The 19,660-nt window shown below is 48.0% G+C and overlaps 1 protein-coding gene across 1 annotated transcript in view; it reads left to right on the top strand.

Moving 5' to 3' along the window:
* The window catches only part of ABCA13 (ATP binding cassette subfamily A member 13), a 273,722-nt gene that overhangs the window by 10,264 nt on the left and 243,798 nt on the right, over nucleotides 1–19,660 (top strand). The window contains 8 exon segments of the mRNA XM_057549669.1: nucleotides 1,801–1,923; nucleotides 1,925–1,996; nucleotides 6,206–6,370; nucleotides 7,329–7,385; nucleotides 7,387–7,510; nucleotides 10,433–10,560; nucleotides 12,710–13,731; nucleotides 13,978–14,254. Coding sequence (XP_057405652.1) covers nucleotides 1,801–1,923; nucleotides 1,925–1,996; nucleotides 6,206–6,370; nucleotides 7,329–7,385; nucleotides 7,387–7,510; nucleotides 10,433–10,560; nucleotides 12,710–13,731; nucleotides 13,978–14,254 — 1,968 coding nt within the window.

Here is a 19,660-nt window from a genome sequence, read left to right as displayed (position 1 = left end):
AAGGTGCGGAAGCAAACACACTGCAAGGCGCTGCTCTTGCGTGTGGCGTGACTGTGGGGTCTCTGCGCAATGGCACCCGGGACCTCCCCGTTGGTTGAAAGAGGTGTACACAAGCTTTAAGAAAATGTTTGCCTTGGGGCTAAATTCTAAGAGATGCGTGGAATGTGATCCTGCCTGGGGACCACGGGTGACGCTGAGATGGTGGCTAAGGCCAGCGTTCCCTCGCAGGTGCAGAGGGACCCTCACCAGCCAGTTCTGGTGCCCACACGAGACCAGGAGCAATGATTGCCCAATTTAAAGCAAACTTCCACAGAAGCCCCTTTTACAGAACTGATCAAAGAGGGGCCTCCCAAATCAAAGCAAAGGGTGGATGTTCATCCTCCCCCACTCCTGCTTCCTCTTTGAAACCCTCTGTCAACCAAAGGCATCCACCTTCCGTTAGAGACCACGATGGAGACAGCGGAATAAGGAAATCTTTCCCAAGGTACGTCTGTACCACATAAGTCCCCTGTGGAAAAAGGGGTTTTGGTTAATTACGTGTGAAAACAATTAACATCTCTCTCAAAGATTCAAAATGTACATCAGCGTATTAGATTACCTAACCATTTGTGATGGTTCATTTGTATGTCTATATGTGTGGGCCGTGGTACCCAGACATTTAGTCAAATACCAATCCGAATGTCCCTGTGAGGTTATTTTTTAGATGAGATTCACATTGAAATCAGCAGACTTTGAGCAGATTACTCTCCGTGATGTGGGTGGACCTCGTCCAATCAGTTGAAGGACCGGGAAGAGGACTGAGGTGCCTTCAGGGCGAGGGAACTCCTCCTCCAGACGGCGGCTGGGGCTAAGCTGCCACGTCAGCCCCAGGCCTCCCGATGCCGGCCGACCCTGCAGAGTTTGGTCTCGCCAAGCCCCACAATTGAGTGAGCCAGTTCCTTAAAAAAATCTCCCAGAATATGCACATCCTATCGGTTCTCTTTCTCTGGAGAACCCCCGTTAATCCCTTCTGCTATTTCTTAATGATTTTGGGGGCATTTTATGGCATTATATGAAAGTGTCTGATGAGTTCTTCCTGTTGACAAGGCTCCTAATAAGGGAACAGTAACTTCTGTTCACAGAGGGTCTTGCTTGGCCCGAACATTTCGCAGTAATCACACCCATCAGGGTATAAACACAACAGAAAGTCTGTTTTTTTTTCTTTTTTATATTCTGCTTTATAGTTTGTCTTATTACAAAGATTGTTAATCAAAAGTCCTTGCTAGGCAGAGACGCAGCCCTGGGCCTTTCATGGAGGGAAAAGGAGGCACCAGACACTAGCACAGCTGTCGTCAGCCCCTCCTTTTCACTTTGTTTGCTTTTTCTTTTCAAAAATGATAACAGGCTTGGAAATCTGGTTTTCAATTTTGGAGATGGAGGAGAAAAAAATAGTTCACACTGATACCAATGAAAAATGAAAACTGATAACCTGAGAGCAAAGGCTAAGACTTAATGTCAGGAGGGACAGGGTCTTCTCCTGAGAGCATTGCGGGCGGAGGGCGGACGCTAGACCTGAGCGGCTCCCAAGCCATCACAGAGGGCGGGTTGCTTACAGGGTCAGGGAATGACCTGCACATTTTAGAAACCTTTCCATTTAAAGTGCTTGAAATGGAACAGAGGTTTGGGATCCATGAAACTACAGGTAAACCCTCAGCGTTTTGGGAAAATGGGCCTTCGAGGGGCTCGTCATCAGGGGAGCTCTGAGTCTGGGGGCTGCACATCTCAGCTGTAGTCTCGTCCGACCCTCGTGCTTTGACACAGGTTCTCTCCAGTGCCCCAACGGTGGCTTTGTCTTGAAGGTGCGATGGGGATGTGTTTTGTCTGCTGCTCAAGTTCCCTGAGGATGGAACGTCCGGGTCTGCAGCGAGGGAGCTGTGCCGCCTGCCCCGGGGCCCAAGTGTTTTCCCTGATTGTGCTGATGGGTCAGAACCCGGACCTGCGGAATTTCGTATACAAAGTAAGGGGAAGACGGCCGCGGGCTGGGGTCAGCCAGTGGGGCCCTTGGGGATGAGTCGGGGGCAGCAGGGCAGGTGCAGACCCCGCAGCCTCGGGGTGGGGCTCGGAATCGAGGGGTGTCCGGGAGACTTTCCAGGGTCCTTGGAGTCAGTGTGCTCAACGGGGAAGGACCAGCGATCAAAGTCCCCACCTGAGCACAGCGCCAGGTTCCCTCCTCTTTGACCAGTGCTTGACTGGAGTTTACCTGGGAGGCTGGCTTCCGCCGTGCCCCCCGCCCCAACTCCCTGGCGGCCCCTCTGAGTCAGAGCTGCTCCGCCGCCTTGGCCATGGCCGCCTCTGCCCCCCGTCACGTCCTGGGGCCCGCGGGCTCTGTCCCGAGAGGGGACGTGCTCACCTTTGCCGGGGCCTGTCAGGGAGAGGGGTGCAGATGGCGGGGGACACGGGGCAGCCCCTCCCTGGGTGAACCTGTTCCCTGCCCTCCACACACCCACATGCACTTGGGTGTGCGGGAAGGGGCTGAATTGACCGCGGGGACAGCTGCCCCGAGGGCAGGCCCAGGTACCCTCTGCAGACAGGAGTTGCGCCCTGGGCTGCACGCCGGCTCGCGGCCCGGCTCTGCCTCTTCTCCAAGTCCCTCATCTTCCGGCCTCCACTGTTGGAATCGTTACCTGTGTCTCCAGACCCTTCACCTTCGACCCTTAGGGACTGTCTTGCTCCAGGTTTCTCCCCAGGGATGAATTTGCCAACACCTGGGCTGATCAGCGACGGCTTCGGTGCCCCACATCCGGGAGGACAGTTTCGGGGCTCAGGAAAAGGGTAGATCTGCCCTTCCAGCCCAGTGTCCTTCGTGGTCTCCCTCTCCTCAATAACTTCAGGAATCCAGTGGGTGATATACATGCTGAGAACAAAGATTAATTTTCAGAATGAGAATTACTTCTGAAAATTTCAGAATTTTCATTTCCAACCCGTAAGCAGGAGGATGAACGTTTCCTAAACATCCCCATGCTCTGCAAGGCCACGTGGATCGCGGCGGGATCCGTGCCTGCAGCTCACACGCAGGCCGGTGAGTCCTGCATCCCCTCCCACGGCCCCTCTTCCACTTCACCACGGGCATCCCTGGCGGCCAGTTCTGTTAGGTACACAAAAGCCACCGATCTGAAACTGGTGCTTCTCAGGCCCCGATAATGACTTTGACAAGGGCCATAAGGATGAGACACTGGGTTGGAGTTGGTCTCCCAGGCACAGTGGAATCGACACCACCGTGAATAACACCACCTCCTCCTATCCGCGCGGCTCCCGGGAAGCTGATGGGTACGCGGTGTCGCTCAGGGGTGTCAGCCCTGAAGACACACTTGGGGAGCCACACCAGCGCTGGCGCCCAGCAGCTTCCCTCGGCTGAGAGAGACTCTGTGATGCCTTTCACAAAACGCAATTCCAGGTTAACGTCCAGTGCGTTCCTCTGGCCGTCAGTGCTGGGACTCCACGCAGGTCAGTCCCATCGGTCGGTGCCCCGAGGGCCACTTCTGATGTGCAGCTGCAGTTAGAAAGGCGAGTGGGAAAGCCATAGGAGCTGCACCCCTCGCTCCTGCCGAGGAGGCTCTGGTGCCTTAACTGACGACACAGGCACGTCACTGTGCGCAGAGAGAGTGAGAGGCGGAGCAGGGGTCTCGGTCCTGCAGGCCAAGGGCAGAGCCAGCAGCTGAGGGGCAGGCGCAGAACCCTGAGGGCCCAAGTTTGAAAACCTGGAAATTCAGAATGCAGATGAAGGCAGGGGAGGAGGTTGGCTGTGAGTCCTCCCCTCTGTGGGAAGGGGCAGTGTGTGCTAATTTACCCATTCATCCAACGCATATTTCCTAAGCAACTATGATAGTATTTTTTGGAAATGTTTATTGATCTTTTTTGTTATATTATTACTATTTTTTAATAGGTCTTTATTGGAGTATAACTGCTTTACACTGTTGTTAGTTTCTACTGTATAACAAAGTGAATCAGCTATACGTATACATATATCCCCATATCTCCTCCCTCTTGCGTCTCCCGCCCACCCTCCCTATCCCACCCCTCTAGGTGGCCACAAAGCACCGAGCTGATCTCCCTGTGCTATGTGGCTGCTTCCCACTAGCTATCTATTTTACATCTGGTAGTGTATATATGTCCATGCCACTCTCTCACTTCGTCCCAGCTTTCCCTTCCCCCACCCCGGGGCCTCAAGTCCATTCTCTACGTCTGTGTCTTTATTCCTGCTCTGCAACTAGGTTCATCAGAACCATATATTTTTTTTTAGATTCCATATATATGTGTTAGCATACGGTATTTGTTTTTCTCTTTCTGACTTACTTCACTCTGTATGACAAACTCTAGGTCCATCCACCTCACTACAAATAACTCAATTTTGTTTCTTTTTATGGCTGAGTAATATTCCACTGTATATGTGTGCCACATCTTCTTTATCCACTCATCTGTCGATGGACATTTGGGTTGGTTCCATGTCCTGGCTATTGTAAATAGTGCTGCAGTGAACATTGGGGTGCATGTGTCTTTTTGAATTATGGTTTTCTCCAGGTATATGCCCAGGAGTGGGATTGCTGGGTCATATGGTAGTTCTGTTTTTAGTTTTTTAAGGAACCTCCATACTGTTCTCCATAGTGGTTATATCAGTTTACATTCCCACCAACAGTGTAGGAGGGTTCCCTTTGGAAATGTTTATTGACTGATTGACATTTTCTCATAACAATCTTTTTTTTTTTTTTTTTTTTTTAAATTTTATTAATTTATTTATGGCTGTGTTGGGTCTTCGTTTCTGTGCGAGGGCTTTCTCTAGTTGCGGCAAGTGGGGGCCACTCTTCATCGCGGTGCGCGGGCCTCTCATTATCGCAGCCTCTCTTGTTGCAGAGCACAGGCTCCAGAAGTGCAGGCTCAGTAATTGTGGCTCACGGGCCCAGTTGCTCCGTGGCATGTGGGATCTTCCCAGACCAGGGCTCGAACCCGTGTCCCCTGCATTGGCAGGCAGATTCTCAACCACTGCGCCACCAGGGAAGCCCAACAATCTTTTTTTTAATTTTTAATTTTTTAATCTTTTAAATTGAAGTATAGTTGATTTACAATATTGTGTTAGTTTCAGGTGTACAACAAAGTTATTCACTTACACATCCATACATATCTATTTTTTCAGATTCTTTCACCTTACAGGTTATTACAAAATATTGAGTAGAGCTCCCTGTGCTAAGCAACCAGTATTGCCAGAGGCCGTTCTAGCACCTGTGGCCATATCAGTGACCATGACAGGCAAAAATCCCTGCCTCTCCCTGAACAGAGAGGATGCAGTTAATAAGTAAAACACAGAGTGTGTCAGTGGTGACAGCACAGGTGTGTCCCAGTATCCGGAGCCACTGATGCTTCTAAAGTACCCAGGGTGCATTCCTGGCACTAATCTTCCAGCTGTGATGGTGCGGAAGCCCTTGAATCTCTCTGAGCTCAGTTCATTCATCCACAAAATCAGCACCAGCACACAGCCCACAGGGGTTCGGAGGACGGGAGGATGTGTGCGCTGTGACACAGGGAAGCTGTAGGTAGATGGAAACTGTTTCACGCATAAGAATCATTTTATTGTGACCCTCTTCTTAAATATCCACTCCGGACACCTCAAAGACAGAAAAAAATTGTTTGAAAGTCATTTGACTTTTAAAAAAATTATTTATTTATTTATGGCTGTGTTGGGTCTTCGTTTCTGTGCGAGGGCTTCCTCTAGCTGCGGCAAGCGGGGGCCACTCTTCATCGCGGTGCGCGGGCCTCTCACTATCATGGCCTCTCGTTGCGGAGCACAGGCTCCAGACACATAGGCTCAGTAGTTGTGGCTCACGGGCCCAGCTGCTCCGCGGCATGTGGGATCTTCCCAGACCAGGGCTCGAACCCGTGTCCCCTGCATTAGCAGGCAGATTCTCAACCACTGCACCACCAGAGAAGCCCAAGTCATTTGACTTTTAACAGCCTGTCATATCTGCTCCTGGTTCATGTTCTGACGATACCAGTACGGTTGAGCGTGCTCCCAAAACGGAGCCAATAGAGAGGGCTGTCTACGGCACAACAGAGGTGTCTCCCAGGCTCAGGAGAATAAAATCAAATAACGCTCTTCATTCTCTGCGCTGCTCCAACGATGCTTGTGAGGCACCCCGTCCAGCACTGGTTATGTCGTGTTGTGTTTCCCTTTGAGACTCTGCTCCCTGTGGAAGCCAGCGGCCCGCTCAGCTCCCTGCTGGACGTCGTGTCCAGCCTCGGCCACCTGCTCCCCAGAGCCGGCCGCGTCCTTGAACACCTTCCCGAGTTCCTCCACGAACTTAAGATTGCTACCTTGCTGGACACGCCCGACTTCCCACAGGTGGGTGCTTGGTCTTGGCCCCGGGGAAGGTGCGGATTTGCTGTGTCTGTGTGTTTGCTCCTCTGCCTTCCTTTCTCTTCCACTGTCTAAAATTCGCATGTGGTGACAAAGCACAGGGACGAGGGTACCTCTTAGTGGTTCTGGAGGCAGCAGCGTGACAAGGAGCAAGACCTGGGGTCCCCTGCAGAACCAGAGAAAGCGGGACACACAAGCACCCACGTGGAGGTGGCAGTTCAGGTGTTCTCTGTGATGTCAGAAGTCACTGGATGGATTACCCTCACAGAGGAGATTCCAGGGGCCTGTTTAACTGAACTCAGAGAGTACCTTGCTTTCAGAAACCTTAATACGTTTACTTGCACACAAGTAATTGGCTTGCAGATTACAGATTGTTTGCTGCAAATACAAACACGAAGTTGAATGAGGTCAGTAGCCGGATGTCGTTGTGTCTGGACTCTCTCTGCCTGGAATGGAGTTGGTGGGGAAGGGGTGTGTGTGGGGGGCCTGTGAAGGGCGAGGCGCAGGGTGAGGGGTGGATGGTGCATCCTCGGACCTGCCTCGGATGCGGGACACGGGGTGTTCATCAGCTGAGGGGTGAGTTGAGAGCCCTCGGGCATCTGGGAAATTTAGCTGTAGAGACACATATTCATACTACTAATTAGTCTGAGTTAGTGGTACTTTATGGATTAATGATTTATCACTGGACAGACAGCAGAGATTTGCTGGTGTGTGTGTGTGTGTGTGTGAGACATTTGTCTCTTCAACCATAGAGACCAGAAAAATCACTGCTGTGATTTGCATAGCATTTCAAGGACAGAAGGACTACCACTGAGATTTCATACCTTCGACTTGGTGACAATCTTATATAATCATTTGGAGGAGGGACCGAAGTTTCAGGAGCCTGGGAGGGAGTCCCTCTAAGTCACTGTTTGCCTGTGGTTTATTTTTCTTATGTTCTCAGGCTTCACAAAGTAACCAGGTGAGAAGCTCAGCTTTTGGTTCTTTCCAGTCTGTGATGAATGAAGGTGGTTTGCAAAGAGCAAGCATCTTTCTTTAGGAACTCTGACATCTTTCTTAACTTGCCTAGAGTTAATGAACTCTTAGGAGACGACAAGGAAGAATTGAACATTCCTGAAGATTCAAGTAAGAAAACAGTAATCCATATTTGTTTAGATTAATTTGCATTTTGATAATTAGCCCTGCTTTGTACAAGATACTCTTGTGTAGCAAGTGGGTACATATGTGCAAAGAATTTCCTACCTGCACCCTCTAACCTGTATCCTTCATTTTCTGTAAGGTCAGCAAATGCTGACGTCGCAGTTGGATTTGCAAAACCCCTGCACCCTTGAGCACGGGCTAATTCTCTCACCTGTGATGCCGAGGAACTGGGTCTTAAATTCCAGGGCACCTGAAGCCCCAGCCCTTTTGGGACCCCTGGGTAGCCAGTAACAGTGAGAAGTCCAGGTCCGGAGACCAGGAGCAGCATTTTGGTTCTTGCAGAATGGCTGTCTCACAGCCAGGAGAGTCATACGTGGTCCCCTACAGATTTGCCTTCTATATAATGCTCCCTAGCAAATAACAGCAGACTTAAAGGTGATGCCCTGGCCCCACTGTAAGTGGGTGCATTTTGATTAGGAAGAGAGATGAAACGCACAGCTAAGGGTTTGGGTTTAGACTGCTCAGCCCCACCAACAAGTTGTGTGTCTTCGGTCCTGTGACATCACGTCCCTGAATCATGTTCATCTCATGTATGACATGGAAATGTAGTACCTGCCTTGTAAGGTTGTTGTGAGGAGTGATGGGGGTGATATCTATCGACTATTGAGTATGGTACCGTTGTGTCCTAGTGTATTAATCACTCTTCTGCGCTGTACAGCAAGTCAGTGGTTTAGGACACACACTTATCATCTCATGGTCTCCGTAGGTCACAGTCTGAGCACTGATTAGCTGGGTTCTCTCTCGGGATTGCATGAGGCTGAAGTGAAGGTGGGTGGCCAGGGCAGGGGTCTCGTTGGAGTTGGTTGTTGGTAGAATTCAGTTCCTTGCAGCTGCAGAACCCCAGGAGGCTGCGTCTTCAAGGACAGCAGTGTATCTCTTTGACTCTGAGGCTTCTGGTCTCTTAAAGGGTTTAGATGATGGCTCAACCAGGATAACCTCCACTTCGATCAACTCCAAGTCAGAATCCCTGCACCGTGGCCGTGTAACCTAACCAGGGGTGTGGTCCATCATATCTACAGGTTCTCTCTGCAGAACAAGGCCACGAGGCTGTCTTAGACATCTGCCAACTGTACCCAAGACACCTCTTTATATACTTGTGCCTGGGATGGATAGACGTGTTGGTGGGACCAGGGAGAAGGAGAGAGGGGAATTATGTAGAGATGGGGTTGCAGGGTGTCCTCAGAGCTGCCCTAGAGACAGTGTGTTGGTGTGTTCATCAGCTGATGGATAATTTGGAGAGCTGTCGAACAAAATATAATGTGGCAGTATAGATACACATTAAGGCTATTCATATAGAATAATTTTGTTGTCTTCTTTCCTAATCCTCATTTCCTCTTTTCTTCTTGCATATGGGTTTTTTGAGGATTATTAATTTGTTCATCAAATCCAATCATCCAATTATCTATCCATCCTGCATCTATCCATCCATCCACCTATTCATCCTTCTATGTTTCCATCCATTGCTCCATCCATGCATCCATCATCTATCAATTAATCCATCCATCCACCCATCCATCCATCCTGCATCCATCCATCCATCCACCCACCTATCTATCCTTCTATCTTTCCATCCATTGCTCCATCCGTCCATCTGGTTGTTCAGCTAACACTGAGGACCAGTTTTTCTTTGTCCTTTCATACATTTATTTCAAATGATGGTCACATGAACCATAGATAATATTAGTACCCTCATTTTTCAGGTGACATGAGAGAAGCTCAGAGAATGTTAAGTGACTTGACCAAGTTCACACAGCTCACAAGTGGCAGATATTGGGATTCCAGGTTTTAGATTTCTTGTTCTGTTCATATGTATGATTATGTCTTTTCCAAAGTAAAAATTGCTACCATCTATATTAAGTTTATAATTTAAACTGTAAGTTGTTAAAATATCAGTAAGAACAACCTCTATAATTAATGCTATAAGAAGTCATTATGTAGTCATGCTCTTAATTTATATTTTACGGAATTATTTCTATCAATTTTATTGTATTTGTTGAATAAAAAGAATTTGTTTTTCTTTTCAAATGGGGAATTTAGGAAAATGAAACTGATAGTGAAAATTACCACAACAGTAATTTTCCTACCTTGCGTGTTATGGATTGTGATATCAAAGTTAAGATAATATTTTCATTTTAAATGTTCTGTTCGAGAGCAAAAGAACTGGTTATACTGAAGTATTTGTCACTAACTGGCTTAAAACCTTTCATACTTGATTAGTAATCATTATGGTGGTGAAGGCTCATTAGTACCTGTTGGTTCGGTTGAATAAACCTTCCATTGAAACCAACCAGCACCACAGCAGTGTGAGTGCCAACATGAGGGATTGATGTTTGGGTGAAAACAAGGTGATTTAATGTAACAAAAGCAGTCAGTGCAATAGTTCTGTATAGGTGCAGCAAAGGAAATTCTGTAGCAATTTATGAAGCTAATTTCTTAAGAAAAACCTAATTATAGTCTCAATACAGTGACTGTTGAAAAGAAGATTTTCTAGATTAAAAACCAGATGCATTCCTTTTGCATTACTGTTTTAATTTTTAGGTGTCTTTGTCATTATTTAGTACTCTTACCGATGACTTAGTTTAAAAATGTGAAGGTCATACTTTCCTCTCTTTCAAATTATTGAAGGGAACATGGTGTCTCAGAGTTTTGAGACAAGAGCTGCTAAAGACAAGGACAAGAAAAATTATTTCTGAACTTACTGCCCAAAATCAGAATTGAGTCATGAAAACTATATATAAGCCACTCATCAGAAAGTGAGGCGTCATGGCTATGTACATGAATTTCCTTGTTATCCTGGACATCCCCAATCATGAGCAACACTTTTTGTTTTTTTTTAAATTGTGACAGCACCCTTTTGCTTGAAGCTTTATCAGGAAATACTACAGTCTCCAAATGGTGTTTTGGTGTGGTCCTTCCTAAAACCTGTATTACGTGGAAAAATACTGTACACACCAAACACTCCAGAGATTAATAAGGTCATTTGAAAGGTGAGTTTGAATGAATGAGGATGTTATAGACCATACAAGCAGTACAGTGGGGAGCAGTCTGTTAAAATATTTAACATGATTGTTGTATAGCTTGGATTACACACAGTTTTCTTACGTTGATTACAATTTATTTTTCCTTGGGTATTTTTTCCCTGTTCCCGTCGTTGTTGAACTTGGACGTGCTGCATCGTTCTCTCAGAGGACATTCTGGGGGTAGGAGGTATTATTTGGAGTAACTAATGCAGGGAGGACACTTAGACAAAGGAGGCCGGTTCAGGTGGTCCCAGGAAGATGTGCAGAACAGATGCGCATCTGTTTTGCTCGGTGCATCTGGTGATGAAGGGGGGAGTCTGACCCTGTGTTCGTGGTCCAGGTCTGGTCATGACATTTCCCAAGTCGGCGACGAGGCTTTGTCAGTCTCATCTGTGGCGGGGGAGCCCAGGTGGAGAAGCCAAGGAGCTTCCCTGGAGGTGTCTGGACATCGCACAGCTCTGCTTGTTTTCCCTTCCTTACATTTCTTACCTTCTCAAACCCATTAGCTTCAGGATTTATCATTGTTCATATTTGCACTTTCTTTTGACAGGGTGGTGCTGTGTCTTCCCAGGGTCTTGTCTCCTTGTCTGACGGTGTCTTATGAGCCTGCAGGCACCTTTGAGGGACTTCAGGAGGCCATGGGGCCTGTCAAAACCAGAGGAGGAGACATCAAGTCCTATTAATGCTAAACTTCCTAGCTTCAAATAGTGCTAACAACTTAGAAGCTAAAAAGTTGGTGATGGTGTGTGTGGTCATCCGAGCAGTTGGGTTATTTTTGTCAAAGTAGATTTTACAGGTTCACGTTTCCTGCCCTCGTGGTTGCCATGTGGCCTCTTGCTTCCTGCCTGGGACTTAGCTTAGGGGCTGTATTTGCCTCAGTTTATTCTGAATGTGCTTAATAACTTCTGCTTTATCTTGGGACTGTCCATTTGGACTGGGCTGTCACAGTGAAATGACTTTAATCTAGACGTATGTCAGGAGCTCATCCTTCCAGGGCTGGGCTTCAGAGGGGCCTGGAGCCAAAGCCAGTGTCGTTCCGATTATCTCCCTGCGTTAAGCTTGCAAGGGCTGTGGGTAGTTCAGAAATTTCGCAGAGAATGGCTCTGTAGCACGGCTTTATTTTAAATTCAAATTAAAAAATGGGCCATGACTTTATTATTATTATATTATGTATTATTACACAAAGATATTATTGATGATATATAAAATGTACTGTAGGATTATATACTGTGCTGTATATTCTGTGATGCAACAGTTAGTACGACAGTCTTGCTTTTGAGGGAGTCCCCCTGCAGTGGGGAAAGAGAAGACAAACATCTGAAGAAACAATTCAGGACTAATGTGATGAGAGATTCGCCCAGTGTGGCACAGGAGGTGAGCTTCCAGACCCCCTGGAAAGGAGGGTTTAGAAAAGCCTTCCGAGGGAGGGGACGCGCAGGCCTCCAGGGGGGCGGGGGGAGGGGGCTTGGCCCCGACAAGGTGTGGCAGTGAGTGTGCCCCGTGCGTGCTGAGAACGACGGAAGTTTTGGAAGAACGAGCAGACATTTCCCTGGCTCTTGCTTGGTCCCCCGTACGTGTCATAGGCAGCGCTGTGAGCTGGTGCCTTTTTCACGCGTTCGCTGGGGCTTGGCTGACGACCTTGCATGAGGGTGTCCTGGTTTGCACGTGTAAAGCTAGACTTCGTGGCGCTGGAGCCAGGCTGAATTATTCTACTTCACTTTGTGAAAACCGGTTCTGCTCGTTGGACTCCCGGTCCAACGTCCCACGTGGCTGGGAGCGCCTAGAAGCCTTGCCAGCTTACGGTGTGTGAAGCACATCACCTGTCAGGGTGGAAGGGCCTGTGTTGCGTGTCTTCTACTACTTGGTCTTACTCTCTCCATTACTTCCCATTAGGTGGAACCACGTGAAGTTGCCATTTTTTTGTGGGAAGAAAGTGTATAAAATTGGTCATCTCCTCTGGTTGGACCTGTAACTCCGAGGGAAGCAGCAAGCAGCACGGTGTCGTGAAGAGAAACACGTGTGCACGTGGGCAAGGCCGGGGGTGCCCCCGCACCTGTGACCTGTCCCTTGTCACCGTCCCTCTCAGTGGGCCTTTTCCTCCCAGTTAACACGGAGGCCGGAGGGAGACCCACGGTTTCTGGGAGCCAGGAGCGTAGACCGGACCTTCTCCTCCGCGAGCGCTGTTTCTGGAACGGCGTTGCCCCCAGGGCGGTGGGGAGTGAAGATCACCTCAGGAAGCAGGGGCAGCCGGCGGAGACCAGCGTTCTCAGCGCCGGGGGTGGGGGGCGGGGGGCAGGCAGCTTTGCCCGCCGAGCGCCTGCAGCAGCGTCCGGAGACGCTCTCCTCCCCGCCCTCGTCCCCGCCCTCGTCCCCGCCCACAGCTGGGGCTCGCTGCCGGCATCCGGGGGGGAGGCCCCTGTCCCCGCCCTCGTCCCCGCCCACAGCCGGGGCTCGCTGCCGGCATCCGGGGGGGAGGCCCCTGTCCCCGCCCTCGTCCCCGCCCACAGCCGGGGCTCGCTGCCGGCATCCGGGGGGGAGGCCCCTGTCCCCGCCCTCGTCCCCGCCCACAGCCGGGGCTCGCTGCCGGCATCCGGGGGAGAGGCCCCTGTCCCCGCCCTCGTCCCCGCCCACAGCCGGGGCTCGCTGCCGGCATCCGGGGAGGCCGCCGGCTCCCCCACCGGCACGGGGCGGGCGCTCAGCGGGGAAGGTCGGCGTGCTGAGGCTGCGGGACCCCGGAATACAAGGGCTTGTCGGGCTGGATGGGGCCTCGCGGAGCAGGCGGACAGAGCAGGGGCGGCCGGGCCGGGGGGGCTGGGCTGGCGCGCCCCGGCTTCGCTCTCCCGGGGGCCGTGCTGCGCCGGGGCTGGGGGCCGGCGGGCGGCCTAGGGCAGAGGGGCCTCGGCCTCACTCGGGTGTGTGTCTGGAGGAGCGGCGGCCGCTGGTCCCGAGCCCACCGGGTGGCCCGAGCGCAGGGCTCAGGCGGGAGGGGGAGACGGGGGGCGGGAGCCAGGCCTCCCCTGAGGACCGGCTGCGAGCCGGCTGCGGCCGGGCGAGGGGTCTCAGCCTGGGCGAAGCCGGGCAGGCGGCTGCAGGGGAGGCCAGGCCTCCCGGGGGCCGCTCCCGCGGGTGAGGCCCCGGCCCCCTCGGCGGCCAGACAGGGGCCCTCTCTGTCTGGCACATTCATGAAATGAAAAGTACGCAGCTTACTAAAAAGAATGATCTAGGTATAGACTGGCCTCCAAGACTTACTGTTAACTGTATTTCGGGGAGGTGGGGAGGAACGTGGGGTGTCCCAGTGATGAAAAGCGGGTCACACACGTGGGCACCTGTGCTCCGAGGTGTACAGACAGTTTCAGGACGATGTCCTGGGAGCTGGTGGCAGCGCTTCCTCTGCGTTTGGAACATGGTTCCTGGGGCGCAGAGTAGAAAGGGAGGAGAGCTTTTCACGAAGCCCTTTGAACACTCGGAACTGGTTAGAAGGAGCAAGAGATGCACGTCTGACAGCGTCCCGGGAAGTCTTTCCATCTTGCTGTCTCGTGTGGCGGTGGATTGGTGTGTCAGCGGGGAGGAGGCAGAGCGTCGTCCTGAAGGTGCTGCCAGGCCGCTCCACCGAGATGCCCGGTCCAGCCGGCCCTCTGTTCTGGGGAAGGTCAGGCCAAGGTCCCTTTGTTTCTGGGGCCCCAGAGCGACCTTCCTCTCTTCACCCAACCCTGCCGAGATGCGGAGGGAGACCTCTTTAGAGAGAAATGGGTTGTGGGGAAGGGGCTCTTCCCTCCCGGGGTCTGCCCTTCCTGATTCTGGCCAGGTCAGAAAAAATCCTTTCTTTTATTTAAATCTTCAAATTCCTTTGTCTCATTCCCCTAGCAATAAGCAAATGGTCTGAATGTTGAGGAGGGTGATATAAATAAGAAAATGATGAATACAACAGAAAAAATAAACCCATAGCTAAAATCTTATGCTATGACCCAGTCACCTTCTTCTTTCCTTCTTTTTTTTTTTTTTTTTTTAAACAAAAATGAGCTGTAAGTAAAAGAGGCTTAGGGCATTTTCTAAAATCAGCAGTTATTAGGTGGTACGTAGGTGAAAACAGAGCCTAAGTAGTTTCTCCCAATGATATAAAAGTGAAGACAAGACTTGAGGTTGTGTCATCTCTGAGATTCGTGCCCAGTTCCGGGCAGGGCTCTGAGCTCCGTGCCACGTTGTCTCCCTATGATCTTCTGAAGGTTTTGCTCAAGTTCTTGATTCTGTAAATTTTTGTATTTCACCAGTTTGGGGAAGTTTTAAGCTGTTATTTATTCTAATAGCCTTTCAGCCCTACTCTGTTTCTCCTGTCTTTCTGGGACTCAAAAGATATGAACGTGGACTCCTAGTATTGTCCTGCAGGTCCCTGAAGCTCTGGTGACTTTGTCATCTGTTTTTCCTCTTGCTCAGATTGGGTGAAGTGTACTGACCTGTCCTCAAGTTCACTGGTTCTGTCCTCTGTCATTTCTACTTGAGACCATCCAGCAAGTTTAAAACACTTTCTGTTATGGCATTTTACAGTTTTGTACTACCCCGTGCTTAGCTGTCTTTTTAATAACTTGTATTTCTTTGTTGAACTTTTCTGCTACTTAATTTGTTTCAAGACAGTTTTTAATTGCTTGTTGAAGCATTTCTATGATGACGGCTTTAAAGTACTTGCCAGATCATTCCAACATCAGATTTATCTCAATATTGACATTGGTTGATTCTTGTGAGTTCTCTGGTTCTTTGTATGGTGGGTGATGTTCAGTTGTATTGTGGGCATTTTGGCTGTTATGTTCAGAGACTGTAAGAAAACCTTTCATTTTTGCAGACAGTCTCCTGTTCAGGTTTAACACACAAGTCTCAATGTCCTTTGTGGGCTGTGGTTCCAAGGACAGTTTAATCATCACAGGCTTTGTGCTGTTATTTTGATCTGCTTAGTTCCTCTAGTGCCGCTGAAGCTTCCACGGGTTCCCGGTGCTGCTGCCTGAGGGGCGGAGGGGTTTCTCCAGGAAGTTTGTGCCTCTTAATCCCCTTCACCTGTTTCACTGGAGACCACCAGTTTGTTCTCTGAATCTATGAGTCTGTTTCAGTTCTGTTCTGGTGGTTCATTTGTTTAGTTTTTTAGATTCCACATATAAGCGATATCATATGGTATTTGTCTTTCTCTGTCTGACTTATTTCACTTAGTATAACAATCTCTAGGTCCATCCATGTTGCTGCAAATGGCAAGATTTCATTCCTTTTTTATGGCTGAGTAATATTCCACTGTATATATGTACCACATCTTCTTTATCCATTCATCTGTCGATGGACACTTAGGTTGCTTTCATGTCCTGGCTATTGTAAATAGTGCTCCTATGAACATTGGGGTGCATGTGTCTTTTCAAAGCAGTGTTTAAGTAACTTGGCTAAGATCACCAAGCGAATAACCCAGAATGGGGGGGCCTTGTTCACCACTTCATTTTTAAGTGCTCTCAGTGTGATCTTTCAGAGGCTCAGTGCAGTGCGTATATTCATGTTGCCTACTGTTCAGTTCTTCCAAAATTCTGCCTTATTTCTAGTCATATTTACTTTGTATCTTTTAATGATGTGTTACTGTGTGTAGAAATATTAGTCACTGTAAATTCTGAATTTATTTCAGAATAAAATGATCGTTATTCCATTTATCCTTTTTGCAATGAATTAGATTTTTTTACTGTTAACATTTCTAGCTTTTATGTTTTTGCTTGATTTTTGAGATCTTTTGTATTTGATTCAGTATAGAAATACAGTTGGCTTTGATAGTTTTGTCTCTGCAATATAACATAATCTTAATTAAGAAAAGTGTTTTATTTTCTTTATAGCTATAATTTTAGCACCTACACATATACCTGGCTGAAAGACCTTTGGTAAGTATTTATTGAGTAACTTGACGAGATGGGTCTGAAAATCTTAGCCTTTGAATTACGGTATTTTAACCTACTTGAAGTTATTTTCATAACTCTGACAAGTTTAGAGCTATTTTGTCATCCTCCTCTATAGTTTTGAAATTTATACCTGTCCTTGTGCTTATCGTTTTTCCTCTCTTTTGCCAGAAGAATTTGTTCTGTGGAGTCTCTTTTCCTCCTTTGTTTTCTGTCTTCTGTTTTTTAATGTCATGTCTGTCCTCTTCCCAGTTATCAATGCCCAGACTCACTGCTTTCTTACATGAGAACCTTTTTTTTTTAAATTAATTAATTAATTAATTAATTAAGTTTTGGCTGTGTTGGGTCTTCGTTTCTGTGCAAGGGCTTTCTCTAGTTGTGGCAAGCGGGGGCCACTCTTCATCGCGGTGCCCGGGCCTTTCACTGTCGTGGCCTCTCTTGTTTCGGGGCACAGGCTCCAGACGCGCAGGCTCAATAGTTGTGGCTCACGGGCCTAGTTGCTCCGTGGCATGTGGGATCTTCCCAGACCAGGGCTCAAACCCGTGTCCCCTGCACTGGCAGGCAGATTCTCAACCACTGCGCCACCAGGGAAGCCCCTTACATGAGAACCTTTGCTGTCACTCCATCCTCTCTTCCCGCACCATGGCTGTCTTGTATTGATAGAGTCTGAAACCAGTCAGACACATTAACAATCATCAGCATCAGAGTGAGCAGCCGGTGTTTACAATTTTACTGTAACTTTTCTATTATAATTTTTTTCTTTCCAGAATTATTATTGGCATTTGGATTAAATTCAGAACCTTGCTCACCATTATTTAAAATTAGTTCTCTATTTGAGTGGATTCATGGCTCATCATCATTTCAGTGTTCTCATATTTATTTAACTGTTTACTCAGGTGTCTTCAGGTAACTTTTTCAGGAGCATTCGTAGGTAGCGTCATTTCTTTGTCCTTGGATATCTGAGATCCTCACCTTTGCACCATAGCTCAGCTGGACATAAGAATTCCTGGCTTATGTTATTTCTCCTTGAAAACTCGGTAGGTTCTGCTGCATTGTCTACTGACCTTTAATTTTGAAGAGAAACTCTCTGAAACGACATTATTGTTTTTCCTTCTTCACAGGCTTCTTGTGTTCTCCCTGAGGCTGATATATTTATTCTTTTAGTTAGAATTCCAGTTGTTTCAAGGTATGCTAGCACTAGTCTCTTGTTAATATTTTTTGCTGTGTAAGAAATGTTTATAGCACCGTTATTCACAATAGCCAAGATATGGAAGCAACCTAAGTGTCCATCAACAGATGAATAGATAAAGAAGATGTGGTGTGTGTATATATATATATAGATAGATAGATAGATAGGTAGATAGATAGTACAGTGGAATATTACTCAGCCATAAAAAAGGACAGAATTTTGCCATTTGCAACAAGGTGGATAGACTTGGAGGGCATTATGCTAAGTGAAATAATTCAGACAGAGAAAGACAAATACTGTATGATATCACTTAAATGTGGAATCTAAAAAAAATGAAACTAGTAAATATAACAAAAAAGCAGACTCACAGATATAGAGAGCAAACTAGTGGTTACCAGTGGGGAGGGGAAGTGGGCAGGATGGGGTAGGGGATTAAGAGGTACAAACTCTTACGTATAAAATAAGGTACAAAGATATATTGTACAACATGGGGAATACAGCCAATATTTTACAATATCTATAAATGGAGTATAAACTTTAAAAGCTGTGAATCACTATATTGTATACCTGTAACATATATATATTGTGCAGCAACTGTACTTCAACTTAAAAAAAAAAAAGAAAGAAAAGGGAAATGGTCTTCAGATTTGCACACTCAGCAGTGGTGGGTTTTCTCCCTCCTGTGATAACTGACCCTGTTCTTGGCCCCTTCTGTGCTCTGGGTTCTGAATCTTGGCTTAGATCTCTTGCATCTGTCCTGGACTGTCTCTGATTTGTCCTCCTTCTTCTTTGTCTCGCGGCCCTCCTCTGAGGGCTGGGGCGGGGTCTCCACTGCCCCGTCTGTCCCCCTTGTTTTGATTCCCAGCCTGTGTTCAGTCTCTGGGTCTCACTGCCTCACGTGGGCTGTTTCCTCCTTGTAGCCACCTCCTCTGCGCTCCTGGATGTTTCTTGAAAATACAAAGTAGGTACTTTCTACATTTTCTCCTGTCTTTCATTAGGTTTATTTTGACCAGAAGGGCCTTTTCATGTGCCTCTGGTGTTTCCCTGCTTGCTCATCCTTAGCAACAGAGGATCTCACTTTTGTGGGTGGGTGAGTAACACAGACGTTGAGTGAGTCACAGCTCAGGCTCGTGTGAAGGCGGAAGGGCGGCGTTTGGACCGGCTGCGGCTTTCCTTTGCCGGTCAGACCCCTGGCAGCTGAGTCGGGGAGGCGCAGCAGCCGAGGCAGCCGTGCCCACGAGGGCCTCCGTCCTGTCCTGGGCTCGTCTTGGGTAGTATAGCAGCAGGAGCCTCTCTTCTCTTTTCAGCCCCTGAGCTGGTGTGACCTGTGCCATTGTGACCCCAGGGGTGTGTGGCTGGATTCCAGACCCTCCTTAATCTTATCTCTTTGTATATAGACTGTTTTCAGTATAAAAACATAGTAACGTTGCCATAGACATCTTCATGGTTATAGCTTTGTATTTCACTTAAATTATTTCCTCAGGATGGCGTCCTTTTATTTTTTTTTATTTTATTTTTTAAAATTTATTTATTTATTTATTTATTTATTTATTAACATCTTTATTGGAGTATAATTGCTTTACAATGGTGTGTTAGTTTCTGCTTTATAACACAGTGAATCAGTTATACATATACATGTGTTCCCATATCTCTTCCCTCTTGCATCTGCCTCCCTCCCACCCTCCCTATCCCACCCCTCTAGGTGGTCACAAAGCACAGAGCTGATCTCCCTGTGCTATGTGGTTGCTTCCCACTAGTTATCTACTTTACGTTTGGTAGTGTATATATGCCCATGCCACTCTCTTACTTTGTCACATCTTACCCTTCCCCCTCCCCATATCCTCAAGTCCATTCTCTAGTAGGTCTGTGTCTTTATTCCCATCTTGCCACTAGGTTCTTCATGACCTTTTTTTTTTTCCCCTTAGATTCCATATATATGTGTTAGCATATGGTATTT

The sequence above is a fragment of the Balaenoptera acutorostrata genome, chromosome 7, assembly GCF_949987535.1.
Source record: "Balaenoptera acutorostrata chromosome 7, mBalAcu1.1, whole genome shotgun sequence".
NCBI classification, from domain to species: domain Eukaryota; kingdom Metazoa; phylum Chordata; class Mammalia; order Artiodactyla; family Balaenopteridae; genus Balaenoptera; species Balaenoptera acutorostrata.
This window is presented reverse-complemented; position numbering and strand designations above follow the sequence as displayed.